General features: G+C 37.6%; 1 protein-coding gene across 1 annotated transcript; it reads right to left on the bottom strand.

Annotated features, from left to right (window-relative positions):
* Nucleotides 1–156: 156 nt before the first annotated feature.
* On the bottom strand, nucleotides 157–19251 carry mipepa (mitochondrial intermediate peptidase a). Its single transcript, XM_057351335.1, has 19 exons — nucleotides 18933–19251; nucleotides 18528–18701; nucleotides 18307–18395; nucleotides 17848–17934; nucleotides 17670–17733; nucleotides 17354–17536; nucleotides 16853–17009; nucleotides 16629–16677; nucleotides 16277–16337; nucleotides 15731–15783; nucleotides 15259–15412; nucleotides 15044–15121; nucleotides 14718–14922; nucleotides 14354–14463; nucleotides 14202–14276; nucleotides 13385–13501; nucleotides 8211–8332; nucleotides 7338–7411; nucleotides 157–651 (listed from the first exon to the last, which is right to left on the bottom strand). The coding sequence occupies exons 1-19, from the start codon at nucleotides 19074–19076 to the stop codon at nucleotides 551–553; spliced, it is 2097 nt and encodes a 698-aa protein (XP_057207318.1). The 5' UTR covers nucleotides 19077–19251; the 3' UTR covers nucleotides 157–550.
* Between the last annotated feature and the right edge of the window lie 95 nt (nucleotides 19252–19346).

Below are 19346 nucleotides of genomic sequence, written 5' to 3'. Positions count from 1 at the left end.
GATGATGATGTCTGATAAACTCATTAAAAGATGAATTCAGTAATCCAATTTGTAAATAAAATGTTACAAACTTTGATGAAGTGTTGGTATTTTACTTAAGAAATAAAAATGCTGTCTGTATTGTAATAACAGTAATGCCTACAAAATATTTTAAAACATTTTTATTTGAGATTATTTATTACACACACTTTGTCATATATACACATTTGGTAGTTCTTGGAAACCAAGATTTACAATTTCACCAAAATCTTTACGTAATTCTTCTTTTCAATGGTCGTTGCTACAATATTACAGTAATATTTCATCATGAAAAACAACACAATGTTAAAAAGCCTTAATAGTTCTAATAATAGGCTGAATAGAATTTCTTATGATCTTATTGGGTATCAAATGTGAGCCCCATTGGTTTTCTGAAATCATGGACATTAAATTCCAGATCTATCTTAGCACATGGACATTAGTAATTTCATTCAGTCTTTTAAAGTTCTATACCGCCCAACATGAGAAATACAAAATCTGGGATTTCCACAACCCATCCTTCAACAGCAGTTCAGCCCTCTGAGTCCATGATGAAGGTTTCAAAGTCAGGCTCCAGGTCAGAGACGAGTGCGTTCACAAAGTCCTTGATGGAGGGTCTTTTCTGCAACATGCCTGAACATGAAACAAGAGGGGTAAATTCCAGCTATTACTGTTCCTCACACTCTCAAGTTTCAGCACTGTGAAATATATTTTAAGATGCTTGACAGCTTTACAACAGTACTAGTTTTCCAATGTTAAATTATGACTTAAATGATATTTCAAGCTTTTACTTGACAGGACAGAGTGAGAGATGGAGAGGAGTCTATGGCAATATGTCAGTGTACTGCCCACAAGGCTATTAAATTCAATAACTCTAAACAAATAATTGACTGCGTGTTCATTTTTTTCAGACAAAAATCTGTCTAGTGCAAGATGACTCATCAAAATATTGTTTGTTTTTATCCAGAACAGTCACACCAGGTCTACACCATGCAATGTATTAGAAAATGTACATTAGAAAACATTAGAAAATGTATCTTTCCATGTTATTGAACGTTTTTTGTCTACAATGGATTCTACACTCTTAACAATAAAGATGCTTCGCGATGCCATCGAAGAACCTCTTTTCGTCTAAATGGTTCCATAAAGAACCTTTAACATCCAAAGAACCTTTCGGTTTCCCAAAAGGGTCTTTGTGGCGGATATTAAAAAGGTTTTTCAGATTATAAAAAAGTAAGAAAGAAACGGTTTTCTATGGTATCGCTGTGAAGAACCTATAAAGCACCTTTATTTTTAAGAGTGCATATTAGTAATGGTTGTACTCATATATATATATATATATATATATATATATATATACATACACACACACACACAATGGACCAATTTAGATTTCATGTTTTTAAATGTAAAAAATTACAAAGTTTCATTCGGATGTAGACCACTTTATTCCACACTGTCAAGTATGGAGTAGGTGTTTATTTTCTCCGGATCAGATTTTAAAATAACACTATCATATTCCACACATGAAACGTTATCATCTGTGCAGCGCATCAACTGTTTGTGTGTGTTTGCTAAAACTGTGCGCCGTCATTTACATTCCTCCACACTGATGTCTTGAAGTGCGTCATTTTCCCTTGTAGAGCTGTCAATGTAAATAGTCCTCCTCCCTTCCCCATTTCCTGTATGGGTCACCTCCAAAAAAACCGACACAATCGTTATGTACATTTCATTGTAAATTCCCAGTTGTATTATGAAAAATATCATCTAAAAATATAGACTGACATCTATTTAGCAGTAATGGAGGTATACTTGTGTGAATTTTGTCCTTAAACTTGAATGTATTTTTAGCAGACACATGTTCATTGTTTCAGCACTGAGCACTATTTTTCAATATTATCAGTCTTATTTCCTGATGTCCAGGGAAAGGATATCCTGCGTGATGTATTCTCATTCACACACACAAACACGCACAGCACACACACACACACACACACGCTTTGGTTGACTATCCCCGTGGGGACAGTCCATAGGCGTAATGTTTTTATACTGTACAAACTGTATATTCTATCCCCTAACCCTATCCCTAAACCTAAAGATCATAGAACACTTTTTGCATTTTTAGATTTGTAAAAAATATTGTTCTGTACAATTTATTAGCTTTTTTTGCCCCTGGGGACCTCAATTTTGGTCCCCACGGTGACACGAGTCCCCATGTGTTGGTGTGCATTCAGGTTTAGGTCCCCACCGGGATATACAAACATGAACACACACGCACACACACACACACACACACACACACACACACGTAAAGGAGTCCAAGTCCACATCAAGGGCTTTACACACCAGTCAAGTAACAAACTAAAAACTAATCCAACAAACACTGACCCACAAACTCAATGTGTACATCTTTATAAATGCATAAAAACGGATTAAACTTGACATTCAGAGGTCAGATATTTCTAAATAATGATCACTGTCCACAGCAACACTGTACAGTATAATGGCCGATCCGGGAAACCTACTGTATGTTTTGTGCTGTTTCTACATGCTAATACATGTTTTTCAGTCAATATTTCATGCATACTGTACTTTATGTTTTTGTAGATGGTAGTCATGAAATAAGACGATGATCACCTGTCAAGGCCTATTTTGCACCAATAACCCTAGCCAAAAGAATTTTCCTTGCTTCAAAATGTTTGTATAAACCAAAAATACGGAAGTGAATGTGCTTAGCTAAACGTCTAGGTGTAAAAAGGTTTAGTTTAAAACTGATTTAGCTGTCAGCGTTGGTGGTCCAGTGTCTCCTTTCCCGGCTCCTCTCATCCCATCGTTTCCTGTCTCCCTTCACTGTACTGTCTGACAAAAACTACAAAAAGGCCAAAAAATGATTTAGCAACGGTCTTGGCTAATTGGGATCCCTAAGCGAAATGAGAGATCATTTTGAAAAAGCAGCAGGTTGTAAATGAATCAGTATTAAATGACTGTCAAAATAGCCCCACACCTGATGCTCTCTGATCTACTTCATTCAGGCGTGAAGGTGACATGCAGACAGTTTGTTATGGTTTCAAGGCATGAGGGCATTTTGTGAACGTACCGAAAAGACCCTTTGTGGCTCTAATCTCAGAGTGGTTCGCGCCAGACTGAACAAAATCTTCAAGATGTCTCAAGCTTCACAAGCACTTTCCATAATGACTGCAATTTCCTGAAATCACTCTAAAGGAGATTTAGACTAGTGACCAATCCAGGCCCCTTTTTACTAAAATACCCAGTGACTTTTTCTATTTTTTAGCAAACAAAAGAGTCTGAATGGTAGCGATGAAAAAAATAGTGTGCGGTTGCAATTGTAAATTCTGATCTGTATCAGAGATCCACAGTTTGGTGTCAGAGGTCCACTAGGCCTTTTATGTATCAGAAAATCCAGTCACTTACTCGCCTCTTGTCATTTCAAACCTGCATTCTTCCGCAGAATACAAAAGAAGATATTTTGAAGAATGTTGGTAACCCGAACAGCGACTGCACCAATTGACTTGCATTGGTTTTGTTTCCATACAACAGAAGTGAATGAATGCCGGTGCTGTCCAGTTACCAACATTCTTCAAAATATCTTCTTTTGTAATCTGCGGAAGAAAGAAAGTCATGCAGGTTTGAATTTACATGAGGTGACAGAATGATGACAGAATTTTAATTTTGGGGTGAATTATCCCTTTAATATGTGTGCTTTAATATGTGTGCAATAATTTAATAGTAAAAAAATTAAATGGTAGTCAATGGTGCCCCAGAACTATTTGCTTCCCAACATTCCTCAAAATATATTCTTGTGTTCAACAGAAAAAAATACATACTGTATATACTACGGAAGAATACAGGGCAATGATGCCCTAGAACTGTCAGTTGTTAACATTCTTCCAAATATCTTTGTTTGGTGTCCAACCAGACAACGAAATGTATACAGGTTTGGAACAACTAGAGGGTAAGTAATTAATGACAGAATTTTTATTTTCTGAGTGAACTGTCCCTTTAAGGTCAACTCAATGTACAAACCCTCCATTATTTTCCAACCCAACCATAGAAGAACAATAATTATACCAGAGCAACATCAAACATCAGCCAGGAAAAACACACAGAGCCGGATGGAGTGATTTTTCTATCTATGAACACAGCTGCATTCTATATTTGTGACAAACCAAAAGAGATTTTGGTACAAGTTGCCATTGCTAACCCAGCTGTGTGTGCTTTCAAATGAAGGTCAACCACAGAAACAATAACCTAAATGCCTTTTCAAACGCCTGCCGTTCATTTATCGGCAGAACACAAGAGGATGAGAACGTGCTCTCTGATTGGACGAAACAGCCGAAGACTTTGATTGGAGGAGGATGAACTAGTCGACATCAAGTTGAGCCAGGCTCATCTCGCCTCGATTAATCCCAGTTTAAACACCGTTCCTTGGCTCCTGCTGTACGCGCCACGCCTTGAAGCTGTGCGGTTATGCAGGCGACGCCAGACATGGTGAAACACGACTCGGGTTGCTCTGCTTTGGGTTTCTCGTGAGGAGGGTAACTGAGAGGTCAAACGAACAATGTGCAGTAAACATTAAACTATAAAATATCATATCCATATCAAGTCATGATTATGCGATGGAAATCGTTCATTTCACAGGTTTTAGTATGTAGGTCTTGGTTTTCGGGTTTCTTTTCTTCTCATTCAGCCAGGGCTTCAATGGGTTGAGCAACATTTAAAGATTAAGAGGATAATTACAGCCGCCTTGCCGACAGCTGAAGAGATTTTCTGGTAACTCCGTGCCTGCGTTTGTAACTATTTGAAACATGTTACGAGTTGCAAGCAATAACCTTCTGATCTACCCGAAGGCTGAAATTATGTCATCGCTGACTTTGTAATTAAAACGCAAGGCCCTCAAAAGCAGAACGTTTCGAAGATTTACGAGGACGTTTTTGAAACATTATTGCTTCATCTGCACTCATGAAACCTGTCATTTGTCAACCCGTCACAAATTGCTGATTCACATGTTCGCCCAAACGCCCGGGATCATGCTGTTCAACACGATGAACCTCCGTGTCATTTATAACATCATCTGAGTCATGCTGACAAACACGTTTGGAGTGTTTACATTACTTTACCGTTCTTTACCCTAACACCCAATCGAATCAAACTTTACATCGGAACCTCCCAGCGCCTGTCTCGAAGTGCTGATATCTCGGCATCCAGGTGCTCGAGTGTGCTATTATCTTTCACTCTGTCCTTTGGTGCTAAAGTAAAAGTCCCTGGGAAAGCCGAGGGCCATGAAAGACGTCTCTGTGCTGCCCGTGGCTGGAGAACACAGGGCCTCAGTCAGAATAGCCGATACATCCCTTTCTACACTACGCCATCTAATCCAGTCTGAACTTTTCAGCACCGGAGGTCTGGGAGCCGGCCAGGTCCGAGTGAGGAGTCTCTAGGGCGACTCCTGTTCCACCGGGCCCGGCACAGAGGAACAGAGGATGGAGGGAGGCACTCTGAGGACCAGAGTTTATTCATATTTCACGAGTTCACCTCGCATATAATAACTACAGATGGGGGACGGATATTATGCGTATTTGGCGTGCTGTCCCGGGGAGAGGGCTCCGAGCTCGGTAGTTCCTCCGAACTCAGAGCGCTCGCCTCTTGTCCGGGGAGAGGGCCCCAAGCCCGGTGTGTGCCCGGACTCGGGTCGTTCCCCCCTGTTATGCTGCGGTAAAATAGGCTGATGGGGTGTTGGGGTGGAGGAGGGATGCTGCGAAAATGTAGAGAGAATGAGGGTAAGGCGTCTTGTCTATTTGTAGGGGTTTTTCTTCCGGGCTAAAATATTATTGGTGAGATTGGTTATTGGAAGCCAGCCGGGTTAGTTATCTGATTGTGAGATTGGTCATGGAAAGCCAGCTGGGTTAATTATCTGAATGGTGAGATTGGTCATGGCAAGCCAGCCGGGTTAGTTATCTGCACGTACTTCTCCCGAACTTTGTTAATAAAACATCATTTTGAATTTTTCATTTTTCATGTTTAGCTTTTGACAATTTTGTTGTGTGCTTTTTATTTGTTACTTATTTGTAACCCAGTCTGTGAAAACTCAGCTCAAAACATTTTTTTGTGATTTACTATTTTCTACATAAAATCTTCCTAAATAATGGAAAGAACATTCTGTGAAAATATAACCTTGATATTTTTAATACTGAGTAATGCTAAATTGATTTTTTTTATTATTGCTATTTAGGTCTACTTTATTTTTCATTCAGTTTTAGTGTTTTCTCCATTACATAATTTTATTTTTCAATGAATATTTCGGCCTATAGTTTATTTTATTTTAATTTAATTTACAGAAATTAACATTTTACATTTAGTCAAAGAAATGTTTTTCATATATTTTATTATTGCTATTTAGGTCTACTTTATTTTTCATTCAGTTTTCGTGTTTATTTCCATTTAATAATTTTATTTTTCAATGAATATTTAGGCCTATATTTTAATTGATTTTATTTAACAGAAATGTTTTTAATAGGGCTGTCAAGCGATTAATCACGATTAATCACATCCAGAATAAAAGTCTGTGTTTACATAATGTATGTCTGTGTACTTTGCATATTAATTTAGTATTTATAAACACATACATGTACACAAACGTGTATATATTTAGAAAATGTTTAAATTTATTTATTTATATTTGCCAATAATTTAAATTATATGTAAATGTTTATTAATATTAACATTTTGTTTTTTCTTAAATAAATGTGTCTGTTTTTATAAATACAAAATTAAAATGCACAGTACACAGACATACATTATGTAAACCCAAACTTTTATTCTGGATGCAATTAATCGCGATTAATCGTTTGACAGCCCTAGTTTTTAATAATGTCAAGTTCAAGTCCGAAGCAATAGAGTGGGTAAGAAATCAGAAAAAAAAACTAAGTGGACATACTACTATAAAAATTGAATTGAAGTCTAAGATGATGAAGAAATTGAAGAAGTGTGGAGCAGGACTTGATGTTATCCATCAGGAAACTGACTACATGAAATGTGGGTTTGCCGTTCCAGCATGGAAAGTATTGCAACGTTTCTTGCGCTCACTTTTGAGTGTTCTCGGTCGATTCATAGAGGCCGAAAGTTAAGTTCACACACAAGAATCTCTTTCGCTTTATCCCATCAACCAAAAGGTGTTAAAAATGTCAACAGGGAAACAAATTTGATTTCAGTTTCGCTAACATTCTCTTCATCCTCTTCTAACAGACTTGTGTCTCCTCCTGAACACCACACATCCTTCATTTTAAAGCAGATTGTTTGCTTACCTTCCACCATCAGCATGGGCTCTTTCCCTCCCCCGTGCGCCAGCATCTCTCTGCGGTAACGCTCTCCGGTTTCCCTGCAACAGCGTGAGCAGACACAGGTTTACTTTACACCACCAGCATCGTTCCCACAATCCAAGACCATAAACCTTCTCGAATGGCTTGGCATGTCCAAAACTGTCTAAACAATAGCTAGTGCTTGGAAAGAAAACCACAGGAGTAGTTTAGATATGGAAGTGTTTTTAAACACCCCATAAAATCTCAATTAAAGATTTGTGGCTTTAGTCCATTTATGTTAGCGTAGAAGCTTCGTTCTTAAACTTTAAAACCTTAAAAACACTTAAAACCTAGTGTGCATGTTTAAAAACATAGCATCACAAACATTGACAAAATTCACTATTAACTTACGGTATATTAACTGACTGATGTCATTGGTTGCTGGAGTATAAATATCATTGTGTTGTAAAAACTAAATAAACTCTTGAGTCGTGAATACAGTAAACATGAATTTATATGAAAGTATTATTAATAAAAAATAACAATATTTAATACTAATAATGAACATAAAATATGAAATGAATGACATTTAAAGTATTTCAAATACATTTTAAATGATTGAAGCCATTATAAAAGGTTTAAATACATTTAAAAATATTTTCACACATTGTCCGTTCACTTCAATAAAAATGTAATGCCACCAGCCACTGACTAGCAAATGCAAATCATGTTTCATAGATTTATTTCATATGCTTCCTGGTAACAGGCAGCAAGGTTTGGGGGGAAATGTGCTTGTCAAGTGACTTCAGGGAGAATGAAAACATCATTATAAAGTTTCCAGTGTGACTGAACTCATACACGCGTCTTGATCTCACGAACCTGTTTAAGGGGTCTTCGTAGAAACACTGCTTCCACACCATGGAGGCCACGGCACGTGACATCAGGTACGAGTAATATTTGGCCCCGTATCCGATGAGATGACTGAACCTCAGCTGCCAGGCCTGCAGAGACAGATGCAGGTGAAATAATGACGAACATGTCCCAGTTTAATGTTAGTCAAGGTACGCGATTGCCAAATATGACTTTAGGTCCACAACATTCAAGATAATATTTCAAGAGAAAAACTAATAACCACAATTTCAGGTCAAGTTTACGTCTGTGACACAGTTACACGGTTAGGTTTAATACGTGGAGTAGGGGGTTTGTTTGAAATGTTTATCATTTATACAGTCCATTTCCTAGTTTATAAAACAAGTGACCCCTTTTCCCGGGGCGGCTTTCCTCTGAGGTACATTCAAGACAGAGGTGATGAGTCAAGAAATATTTTGGATTATAAACAAAGACTTGAACCATGTTTAAAGAGCCGAGTGGTTCAAACACGACGCTGTGAAACAGAGATGTGCTTAGATGCCCGTGGTACCCTTCTCCCTGCGGGAAATAAACCAAGTGAACTGCACGTCAAACACTAGTAAATAGGGGCTACAAAGCCTGTTGGCATGAGATAATATCAGTTTAAATCTGAACCAAATGCCACAGCCAATGCTTAGCTAGGTATTAAACAATCAAAATGAAAAAAAAACTTTATAGCTTTCACAACAGATATGACATTACAGATGACTACCGTTCCAATAATTTAAAGGGATAGTTCATCCAAAAATGAAAAATCTGTCATCATTTACTCACCCTCAGGTTGTTTCAAACCTGTATACATTTCTTTGTTCCAATGAACAAAGAGAAAGATATTTGGAAGAATGTTAGCAATTTTTCAGTTCTGGGACATCATCCACTACCATAGTAGGAAAAAAAAACATTGTTTTTTCTGTTCTGTTGAACACATGATGAGATATTTTGAAGAATTTAGGAAAACAAAGAGTTCTCGGGCACCTTTGACTACCATTTAATTCTTCCTACTATGGTAGTCAATGATGTCCCAGAACTGAAAATTACTAACATTCTTCCAAATATCTTTCTCTGTGTTCATCGGAACAAAGTCATTTATACAGGTATGAAATTACATAAGAGTGAGTAAATGATGATAGAATTTTCATTTTTGGGTGAACTATCCCTTTAAGCGGTAGCTGACATGTTGAGCAATGGTGTTCCTGATGCCATGATACTGTACACACATCCAAATCTGACCTGAAACCATCTCTCACTCTCTCTTATATTGTATATTTATATATTTTATTAAAATAATTCATTTAATATTAGTAAATGTGTAAATGTTCTGTACAGGACTGCTAAAGAGAGCCGGGTCGATTAAACAGCAGTATGGGAATATTGCATTATAGCTGGATAACTCTTATCCAGACCTGTAAGGCCCGCAGTAGCAGTGTGACAGGTCCCATATGGTCCCTAATGTCTTCAATAAGCCGTAAGGCTCTCTTGCTGAGAGCCGTAACATCTGAACGTTAAACATGAGCCAAGCACAGCAGCTACTATACTAACAACACTCAACTAAAATCTGCTAAAGGAGTTTGGGAAATATTTCAACTGCTGACTGGCCACAAGATACTTCACAATGTACATTAACAAGAACTGTAAGCTTAGAGAAGGATTCATGAAAGCCTCACAGTAACAATAAGGACTAAACGTACTGCACTATGGTATCACCATGCTTTCCTTTTGACATCACTGTAACTCCATTGTATTTTTAAAGGGTTAGTTTACCCATTATTTATTCACCCTCATGTCATTCCAAACCTGTATGACTTTCTTTTTTCAATAGAAAATAGAATAGAAAAAGAAGATATTTTGAAAAATGCTGGTAATCAAACAACACTAGTCCACATTGACTGTCATTGTATGAACACAAAACCACCGAGACGTTCCTCAAAATATCTTCTTTTGTGAAAGAGTCAAATACACGTTTTGAACGATATGAGGGTGAATAAATGACTAAATTGACCTTTAGTCTGTGTTATGTAAATAAATAACATATGAATAAGGTAATAAATGAGGGTGGTTGCCAGGGTAGTTGCTAAGGTTTTATCATTTACTGAATTAAATTTTGCCACATGATTTACAGTATTATTTCTGTCTGTAACACAAACAATAAGAAATGAGTTACATGTAAAGATATAGATATAATGTAACAATAACTAGAACAATATTAATATACAATATACTTTTATATTATATGTATATAACAATATACTTTTATATTATATGTATATAACAAAATATAACAATATAATATATAAACAATATAAATATTAATATTGATGCATATTAAGTTCAGCAATTATGTCCTAATGCCCGAGCAAAAGCAGAGCGTCTGAAACACTTTGGTGTCCCATCATGCATCTGTACGACCAGAGGAATGTAACGCTGAGAGCCAATGCTCCCTAATATCAGCAACATCTGCTCCATGTTTTTAACGGTTGACATTATCTACCAAAACACTATTAAACGTCTCTGTAAACCGAACAAATGCCAACAAAAGCTGAATAATTGCAAATACTAACTCGCTCCATCACTGACCACAATCTTTTGGTGCCTGTTAAAATAATAGTTTCAAAGGGAATCAGTCTCGAGATGTGTTCCTGTTGGACGACAAAATATGGAAAAAAGCAAGCAAAACTGACAGGCCAACTCCAAAATCATGACATCACATTTTCTTCCGAAATGTCAACATTTTCACATCCATACTGTACTTTAAAAAAGTCAAAACAGCTTTTATACATCAATAGAGAATAAATTAGAGTTGCATGTGAAAAACTGTTTTAAGTCCATCTGAACTAGGAGGAAGATTTCAGTTGTATAGTCGTCACTCAAATTTGCCTCCTACAGGAACAAAAGACACACACGCACACTATTAGCCGGGTTCCCGTGAGACGGAGCTATAATGGATAAAAAGTGGGAGGTTGGCAGGATGGGGGTGGGGGGTGATTTAGAGGATGGTAAAGATATTACAACTGAAGCAATTAAAGCGAGGGGGAGTATTTGGAGTCGGGGAGGCTTGATTCCCACTGGCTCCACATAATTACAGGCCAGGAGGAATGGTTTATGAAGGCCATTCTGAAATAAAATATGCGTTTTAAATCACTCCAGCTCCCAAAACGGCCATCTCTACAGCTGCTAAAGAACTGAGGAAAACATTTCTCTACCTCAAAAAACGTTTCATGAAAGCAGAGTTTCAAATATTTCCCCTGAGGAGCGATTCTTCAAAGTATATCTCTGCTTTGTTATTTTGGAATAGGTCCCCAAACAGGGACGGGAGGAGGAGACAAGCATTTTAATCTAATCTCAGTTGGTGTAACTGTGCGAGCGTCTGTGAATTACGTACAGGAAAGGGCCAACAAACTAAGTTACCTCAGTGTTTTTGTAATTTACAAGGTCTTATACGATGTTTTTAAGGATTAGCCGAGAAACGATTCCAAAACATTCATTAACTTGAATGACTGCAATGATTCACTTCAATTCTGCTCAACAGACCACCTACATCATGTACACCGCGATGTGCTTTTTGCACATTTGTGGATGATAGTTATTATTATTATTATGATAGTTATTCACTAATAAATCATTAGAATTGATGGGGAAAACTATACTTTCCATCAAAGATGTCTTAAACTAGATTTTGTAAATATATGAAGAGTTTGGTTCCAAAACGCTATAAATCCGAGTAAAATGTGTTTTCTTTACAAAGAAAGTGGCAAGATGAAAACCACTATTTTCTGTTTCAAAGTTTCACATAGCATCTTTAGGTTCTAGTAACATAAAAAATTCAAATCCTGATATTGATTTTAAAAGATTTATTATAAAAACTGATCTTTTTTTTCCAAAATGCAATAAATCCATAACATTTTTTTCCCCAAAATGCAATAAATCAATTGAATCAATATAAAAGTTATTTTTCATATTGAAACTGTTGAAAATACACAACAAAGTGAGTTGATCCACATATGACACAACTGAACTCAATACAATACTAATCTTACATACAGGCACTGGACTAAAAATACATTCAACCAGTCATCGCTCCTAAAATGAATTCAACGGGTCTTCTTTTTAATGCTATAAATTAGTGCCTCATCTTCTTATCTCCTCACGTAAATGATTAAATTTCGATGGCTTTCGTTTCTTCTCCACCCTAGAAACCAGCACAGGTTCATCAATGCCGTCAAAATTATTCATTTTGTTTGTTTGTTTGTTGAACACAAAGTACAAAGTAGATCAGGGAAACTAGGACGCCGACCGTATTCAGAGCGCCGCCATTACTGTTTACGATGCGTGGAATGGTGTGCTGTGATTGGTTGAGCGGATATATCGCATTCTGCAGAGAAGTGGCGTATATTGCGGTTTGGAAAAAAAGGGAGAAAACATGACAGAATAACACAGCGGATATCGCATTTTGCGTAAAATTAAAAAGTGACTTTTCGACCTGATACAATACTGTTTTTTTTTAATGGCGTTTGTGGCGTTTTGGAACCAAACTCTTCATATGTAACTTAGTCTTAAAGTTTTACTGAGCGTTCCCACCAAACGCGACTTGCGCTAATGAATCGCGCTATTCGCGCGTGGTTGGACGCTTGAACATTTTGAGTTTAATCGCTTCATTCGCGCGTGAAATTCGCGTCATTCGCGCGTGAAATTCACAACAGACGCAAGCTCGAAAAAATAAAATGGCGGCCGAAACGCCAGTTGGAGCATAGTTTTGTATAAATGTAAGTTTCATTTTCACTTTCAACAACCTCTGATTGCATTTCTAGTGAGAAATTAGTATTGTAGTTTTTAAATATGTGATTAGTTATTGCAAAGACGCTCTCTGTTTATAATTCAAATAGACTTCATTTGCGCTGCTTATCTGTTTCTCTGGGCTGCCTTCGTGCACAGACGCTGCACGTCACTACTAGAGCAAGCTCCTGATTGGTTAAAGCGGCGCGAATCTTCGCCAAATTTCAGATTTTTCAACTCGCGCGAATCGCGTCATTCGCGCCGCAGGATGTCCTATCGCGTATTTGCATCGATTTAACATGTAAATCACTCGTGCTTAACGCTTCATTCGCGTCTGGTGGGAACACACAGTGATATCATTTATGAACACTTACTGTATTGGTGATGTACGGTAGACCATAATACTTCTTTTGCATGTCTATCAAAATATCTGTCGTTGATTTATTTTCTGGCTTTCCGTGATAAACTTGATCCAGGACCGCATAGAAAACCTATGAAAACAGAAATGTGTGCTTATTATTTACAAATACATATAAACTGTATGCAGAATAAATGTAACTATAACATAACTGTTTGTTGTTGAATTATTAGTAATGGTCTAAAGTGACAATAATGGAAGCAAATGAAAAGTAATATTTTTTCAAAATTGTAAACAGTAAACTCTGACAGATTTACTGAACTGATATCTAACATTTGTACCAAATTATAAATCTATAAATGTTACGAGACTGTTATAAAGATGATATATTCATATTATACATTATAATGCCTGATTTTAATGTAAAGTGTAGAGTTTCTAGTTGTTGTTTTTTTAAATTAGAAATGTACTGCGTAAAATACGATCAGCTATCAGTATAAGCCAAAAGTCTTATTTACGTCATCCCCATTTAAAACTTAAAGTGATAGTCAAATGAAAATTCAGTCATCATTTACTCCCCCTCTTGTCATTTCAAACCTGTATGACTTTCTTCCTCTGCAGACCACAAAGTAAGATATTTTGAAAAATGTTAGTAACCGAACAATTGCAGTACTCATTCAATTCTATTGAATAAACACAAATCCAATGCAAGCTAACGGGTACCACCATTGTTTGGTTACCAACATTCTCATTTGGTTATCGTACATTTTGTGGTCTGCGGAAGAAAGAAGTTCATACATACGCTCTGCTTTTAGACTAAGACCATCTGATACCTGAAGTTGCGTGTCTGCAGCTCCACAGACCTTCTTGGACTCACAAAGGCGGGCCACCATGCTCTGTGGTAAAGGCTATAAGAAATGATACAAAAACATACTAAATAGCAAACTTCAGCAATTACACTGCTAGTAAATAAGCATCGCAGTACCTGTCCTGTCTGATAGTGACGAGCAAACTGGTTGATCACTCGATAATCTGTGGCAAAGTACTCCATTAAAATAGAAGGTACCTCCGCGAAATCGGTTGCGCATCGTGTTCCTAAAACAAAATAAAGCATTCCTCATACAGTAATCCAGGATATGTAAAATAATCGAAAACAGGGATACCAAACTACCGACCCATGCACACTCCTGATACCAGACATAAGAGAGATGCATCAATAACTGTATGAACATCACAGTTCTAGGACTAGTGGCTCCCTAATAATCCCAAGTTTTCCCCTGATCTGAAAACTAAGGACCGAAACGAAACATTGCCGATATACATGGTTGACTTTGTGGTCACAGCTGTACCCGTCACGTGTTGGTAGTGTGTGCGTCCCAGCATGGAGTGCATGGCGTGGCCCATCTCGTGGAAGAGGTTCTCCAACATGCCCGGGCTGAGAAGCGTGGGAGCGGAGCGAGTGGGGTGAGGGAGGTTTAGCATCAGAACAACCACTGGTAGCTGATACTGCCCATCGGCCAAGCGTCGGCCGCCACGGATGGTGAAATGACAGTCCTGAAGGAGAACACAAAAATGTAACCAATGCTTCGAAAAGTATTACCACAACTATCCTCAGCCAAAACCTTTTACAAATAAAATCTTGTTTTAAATGATTGAGAAGCTGGTGAGAAGCTACCTGGTGAGGTTTGTCCTGTCTGTAGAAGAAGTCACAGTAAATGTATCCCAGCAACCCCTCTGTTTCGTGCACCACAGCCTGAGGGCGCAATTCAAAATGGCATGTGAAATTCGGAAGGAAGTGATCTCAAATCATCCTGGGGCTTGAGGATTATGGGTGATTTAAGGGTTAATAATCAAATGTTGAGCGGGCCCAGCACCGAACCGTGGACTCACCAGCTTGCGTACATCTTCGCTCCAGACCTCCCCCAAGCTGGGCTGCTCAGCCATCAGTGACACACCGTACAAATGTGTAAAAACACTGTTCAGACCTTCCATACACGCTCCCAGCGAGAAATACGGACTGTACAGACTTGGCTCAATGTTGAACCTACCGAGACAAACCATAAACATACCACATTTTTATAAGGCGAGCAGTGACTGTAGGGTTTCTGTCAATCTGTGGTATATGTATGATTATTCTCTCTCGGTGGGGTGAGTATTATAAAGGAAAAATGTGACCCAGCCTGTGAAAACCTGGCTACAGTATTTACTTGTGATTTACAGTTTTTTTTTACATAAGATCATCCTATGATAAAATATAATATTTCCCTTTGTGTTCCACAGAAGAAAGTAGGCCATATAGATCTGGAACAACATAAGAGCAAACAATTGCACACTTCACTTCATGCTTTCTCATGTTTCTTACCTTTCAGCACGAACCACGCCACTGAAGTACAGATGATCCCATGGCATTAATTCCTACAAAGCAAAATCTTTAAATTATTTCCTACCTAAAACACTATTATTATATGGTTTTAAATGGATAGTTCACCCAAAAAATTTAAAGTCTGTCATGAATTACTACCTCTCTAGTTGTTCCAAACCTGTATAAATTTCTTTGTTTGGTTGAACACAAAGAAAGATATTTGGAAGATCTACTGAGATTTCTGGGGCACTATTGACTACCATAGTAGAAAGTGTATTGTGTATATTTTTTTGTTCTGTTGAACAGAAAATATTTTGAATCATTTTGAACATTTTAATGGTAGTCCATGGTGTCCCAGAAATCTCAGTTGCTAACATTCTTCCGAATATCTTTCTTTGTGTTCAACAAAATAAAGAAATGTATACAGATTGGAACTTGAGGTTGAGTAATTCACGACAGAATTTTTATTTTTGGATTAACTATCCATTTAAATTTGTGCATTTCTGACATTAACAACATAACGTTGTCAGATATAATGAGGCTTACTGGATTTCTGGGGTTGAGTTTTGCCTTCATGTCCCTGATAATTTCAAAATCCTTTGTTGTCCTACAGAAAACCAGAACATCTCTTTAATGGTCATAACATATGAATTCTAATTCTTAAACAATTAACAATCCAACCACTCAAGTCTGGTGTTACGCTTATAAAAGCAACCCAAACTATAGGTGACAATGACATCTAGTGGTGAAAGACAAAATGACATCCACTATAATAAAATGCGGCAATAATGCAGCACATAAACAAGGTTCAATCTTTAATAAAACACAAATGGAGCACAGCGTGTATTATTTGATGAGCTGATGAATCCGAATGACGATTAATGAAGAGAGAGTTAACCTGTCCGAGAGCTTGTCTGTGAGCAGCTGTAAGAAGTCCATGACTGCCTCTGCGGAAACACAAAAAAGCAAGGCCTTTAAAGAAATGTGTCTAAAGACGTTTTACGTGTATTCAATTATTTCTGCTATTATTTTGCTTTTGGTGATGCTAGTGGTACAGAAATGACACACTTCACTTCAAAATGTAAATAGATTAGAGACCATGTGGAAATATAACTTTTTTACCTGGGCTTTTAGCCATGGTTCCCTTTAATGCTCTATGTGCATAGGATTCGTAACCGACCAATCGAGCGAGTTTATCTCTAGATGCCAGGAGCTCCTCAAGTATGTGCATCGCATTTGCATTGGGGTATAGGAAAATTTTATACGCAACCTCTCTAACCTGAAACAAATGCGCACAAACCAGGAAATCACTTGACATTATACAGATTAGAAAATGAATTATTCCCTTTAAAGAGATTCTGACAAAAATAAAAATGTATTCAGACTTGTTCTTCTGTGGAACACAAATGAAGATATTTTGAGAAATGGTTTTGTGTCCACACAATGGAAGTCAATGGGGGCCAGTGTTGTTGGCTTAGCAACATTCTTCAAAATATCTTCTTTTGTGTTCTTTAGATCTCTTTAAGGGAATGTCTTCCATGTATTGATAAAGACAAAGTCTTTATTAAAGTCTAAAATAAAGTCAACTGTTGCACAGCATATGACACAAGTGATCTACTGTACCAGGTCATCTGGGACATCGGCATGCAGGCCTCCGATCTGAATGTATTTGCCCTCTTTGGTAAAGTGTTGGTGAATGTGTTCGGGAAGAACTCGCTTCTCTATTCTGTTTGGCATGTGACAGCCCATGAGAAACTGATTGCTCAGATCCAACAGCTTAACATTAAGGTTCACTGCTTCTTTCCTCTGTGAAAGAAAAAGTAATGTGTGAAGATGCCTTGCTCTACTGTATGTCTAAAGCTTGAAACACAGGCACAAATTTATGTTCATTCTCGGTGAATCAGGATGAATCAAAACGCGCAAGTACAAATAATCTGACCTTTTTTTCATCCAGATGGATTCCACTTATCTCAAAGTCAAACATGAACAGTTCAGCTACTCTTCTGTATCAATGAAACAAAAACACATGAAAACTCAGAATGTCTTCAAAACCATAAGCATTGTGACAGTGGTAACACATTTAGAGGTGCGTCATTAACAAAATAATAAGACCAAACCTTTTTTCTGGGTCCATCTTGGCCATAATCTCTTCATTATCCAAAAGGTCTTTCAGACTCTTACACAATTCAACATTGGTATTGAGCCTGCAGGACAAAGAGATGCAAACATCAACTTTCTTAAAAAATGCAAACCTTTCCCACCCAAAGATGGAAATTCTTTGATCAATGATTCACCCTCTTGTCATTTCAAACCTGTATGACTTTCTTTCTTCTGCAGAACACAAAAGAAGATATTTTGATGAATGTTGGTAACCAAACAACATTGGCCCCCATTGACATGCAATGAATGGAAGTCAAAACCACAGAGACATTTCTTGAAATATATATTTTTTGTTACGTAGCAGGAGACATATACATGTTTTGAACCACATGAGAGTGAATAAATGAAAAAAAAAATGCCTTCTTGATTTTTGGTGAACTGTCTCTTTAAGGCTGTTGCATATAAATAGCACCCACCTCTCCACCATAGTACCGATGCTTATACAAGTCTTCTCTGCAGCCTCTCTGTATGAAGGGTCAGGGTGTGCCACTTTGATGAAGTCTGCCTAAACATTTAAAAAAGCAGGTTAAGTGATATTGTTAAATTGAAATCACACAGCCTTCAAGTTTAAAGCGAGGGTTTGAAGAAAGCTCTAATAATGTCTTATAAATCTGTAAAAATCAGAAAATCTGTTTACGAGGTCTGCCACACTGCATAGGCTGTCTGATAGTTTGTCAAATGTCTCCACGGTCTCGACTCCTGGAGGGCAGCTGCAGGCTTTCTGTACCAACTGCTCCGTCTCCTGCAGGGCTCTGTCCTGGACCACCTCAAACCCATCCACCGAGCTGAGCTCCGGGACGCCAAACAACCCCTGAGAGATCAGCACAAACATGATACAATTTTGCACGTGTACAGTGGATGTCATCAATGCTTAAACATTTTATCTCTGCTAAAAATCCTAATTGATTTAATGGCTATAATGTAAATTGTATTGGTTTAATGGAAACTATACTGGTCTTTCTAATGGAAACCATTAATATTCTTTTAAGGTTAAGCAACAACTGAGATCAAACAGATAGATGTTGTGGATTTATTCCCATACCACATTTTGTTGGAAGAGGTCTAGTCTTCTCTGGACTTTGGCATTGAAAGCAGCTCCTACAGGTGACCAGGTAGTGACTGTCCTGCAGATTCTCAGTGTTGTCCCATGCTTAAGCAAACACACCAGCGGTCTGTACACTGACATTACTAAGCACAAACAAATCTATACTATATATAAACTATACTTCACTGCCTTTAATGTTTACCACCAGCAAGACCGAAAACTTATAAATGCTGGCAAACCGAACTGCACACTGCAGTCAAAAGCAACTTTCAAGGGTTTAAAGATGAGGCATGTCTTGCTCCGTCCAATGACAGCGTGCAAGTCATAGTGTAATTTCATGTCAGCACTTTCGACATCAAAAAAAAAAATATTACCGAACAGTACTTAATAAACTAAATTTGTGTAATGAAT

This window comes from Triplophysa rosa, linkage group LG14 (genome assembly GCF_024868665.1).
Source record: "Triplophysa rosa linkage group LG14, Trosa_1v2, whole genome shotgun sequence".
Classification (NCBI taxonomy): Eukaryota; Metazoa; Chordata; class Actinopteri; order Cypriniformes; family Nemacheilidae; genus Triplophysa; species Triplophysa rosa.
Note: the sequence above shows the minus strand (reverse complement) of the source record. Positions and strands in the feature narration are given on the sequence as shown.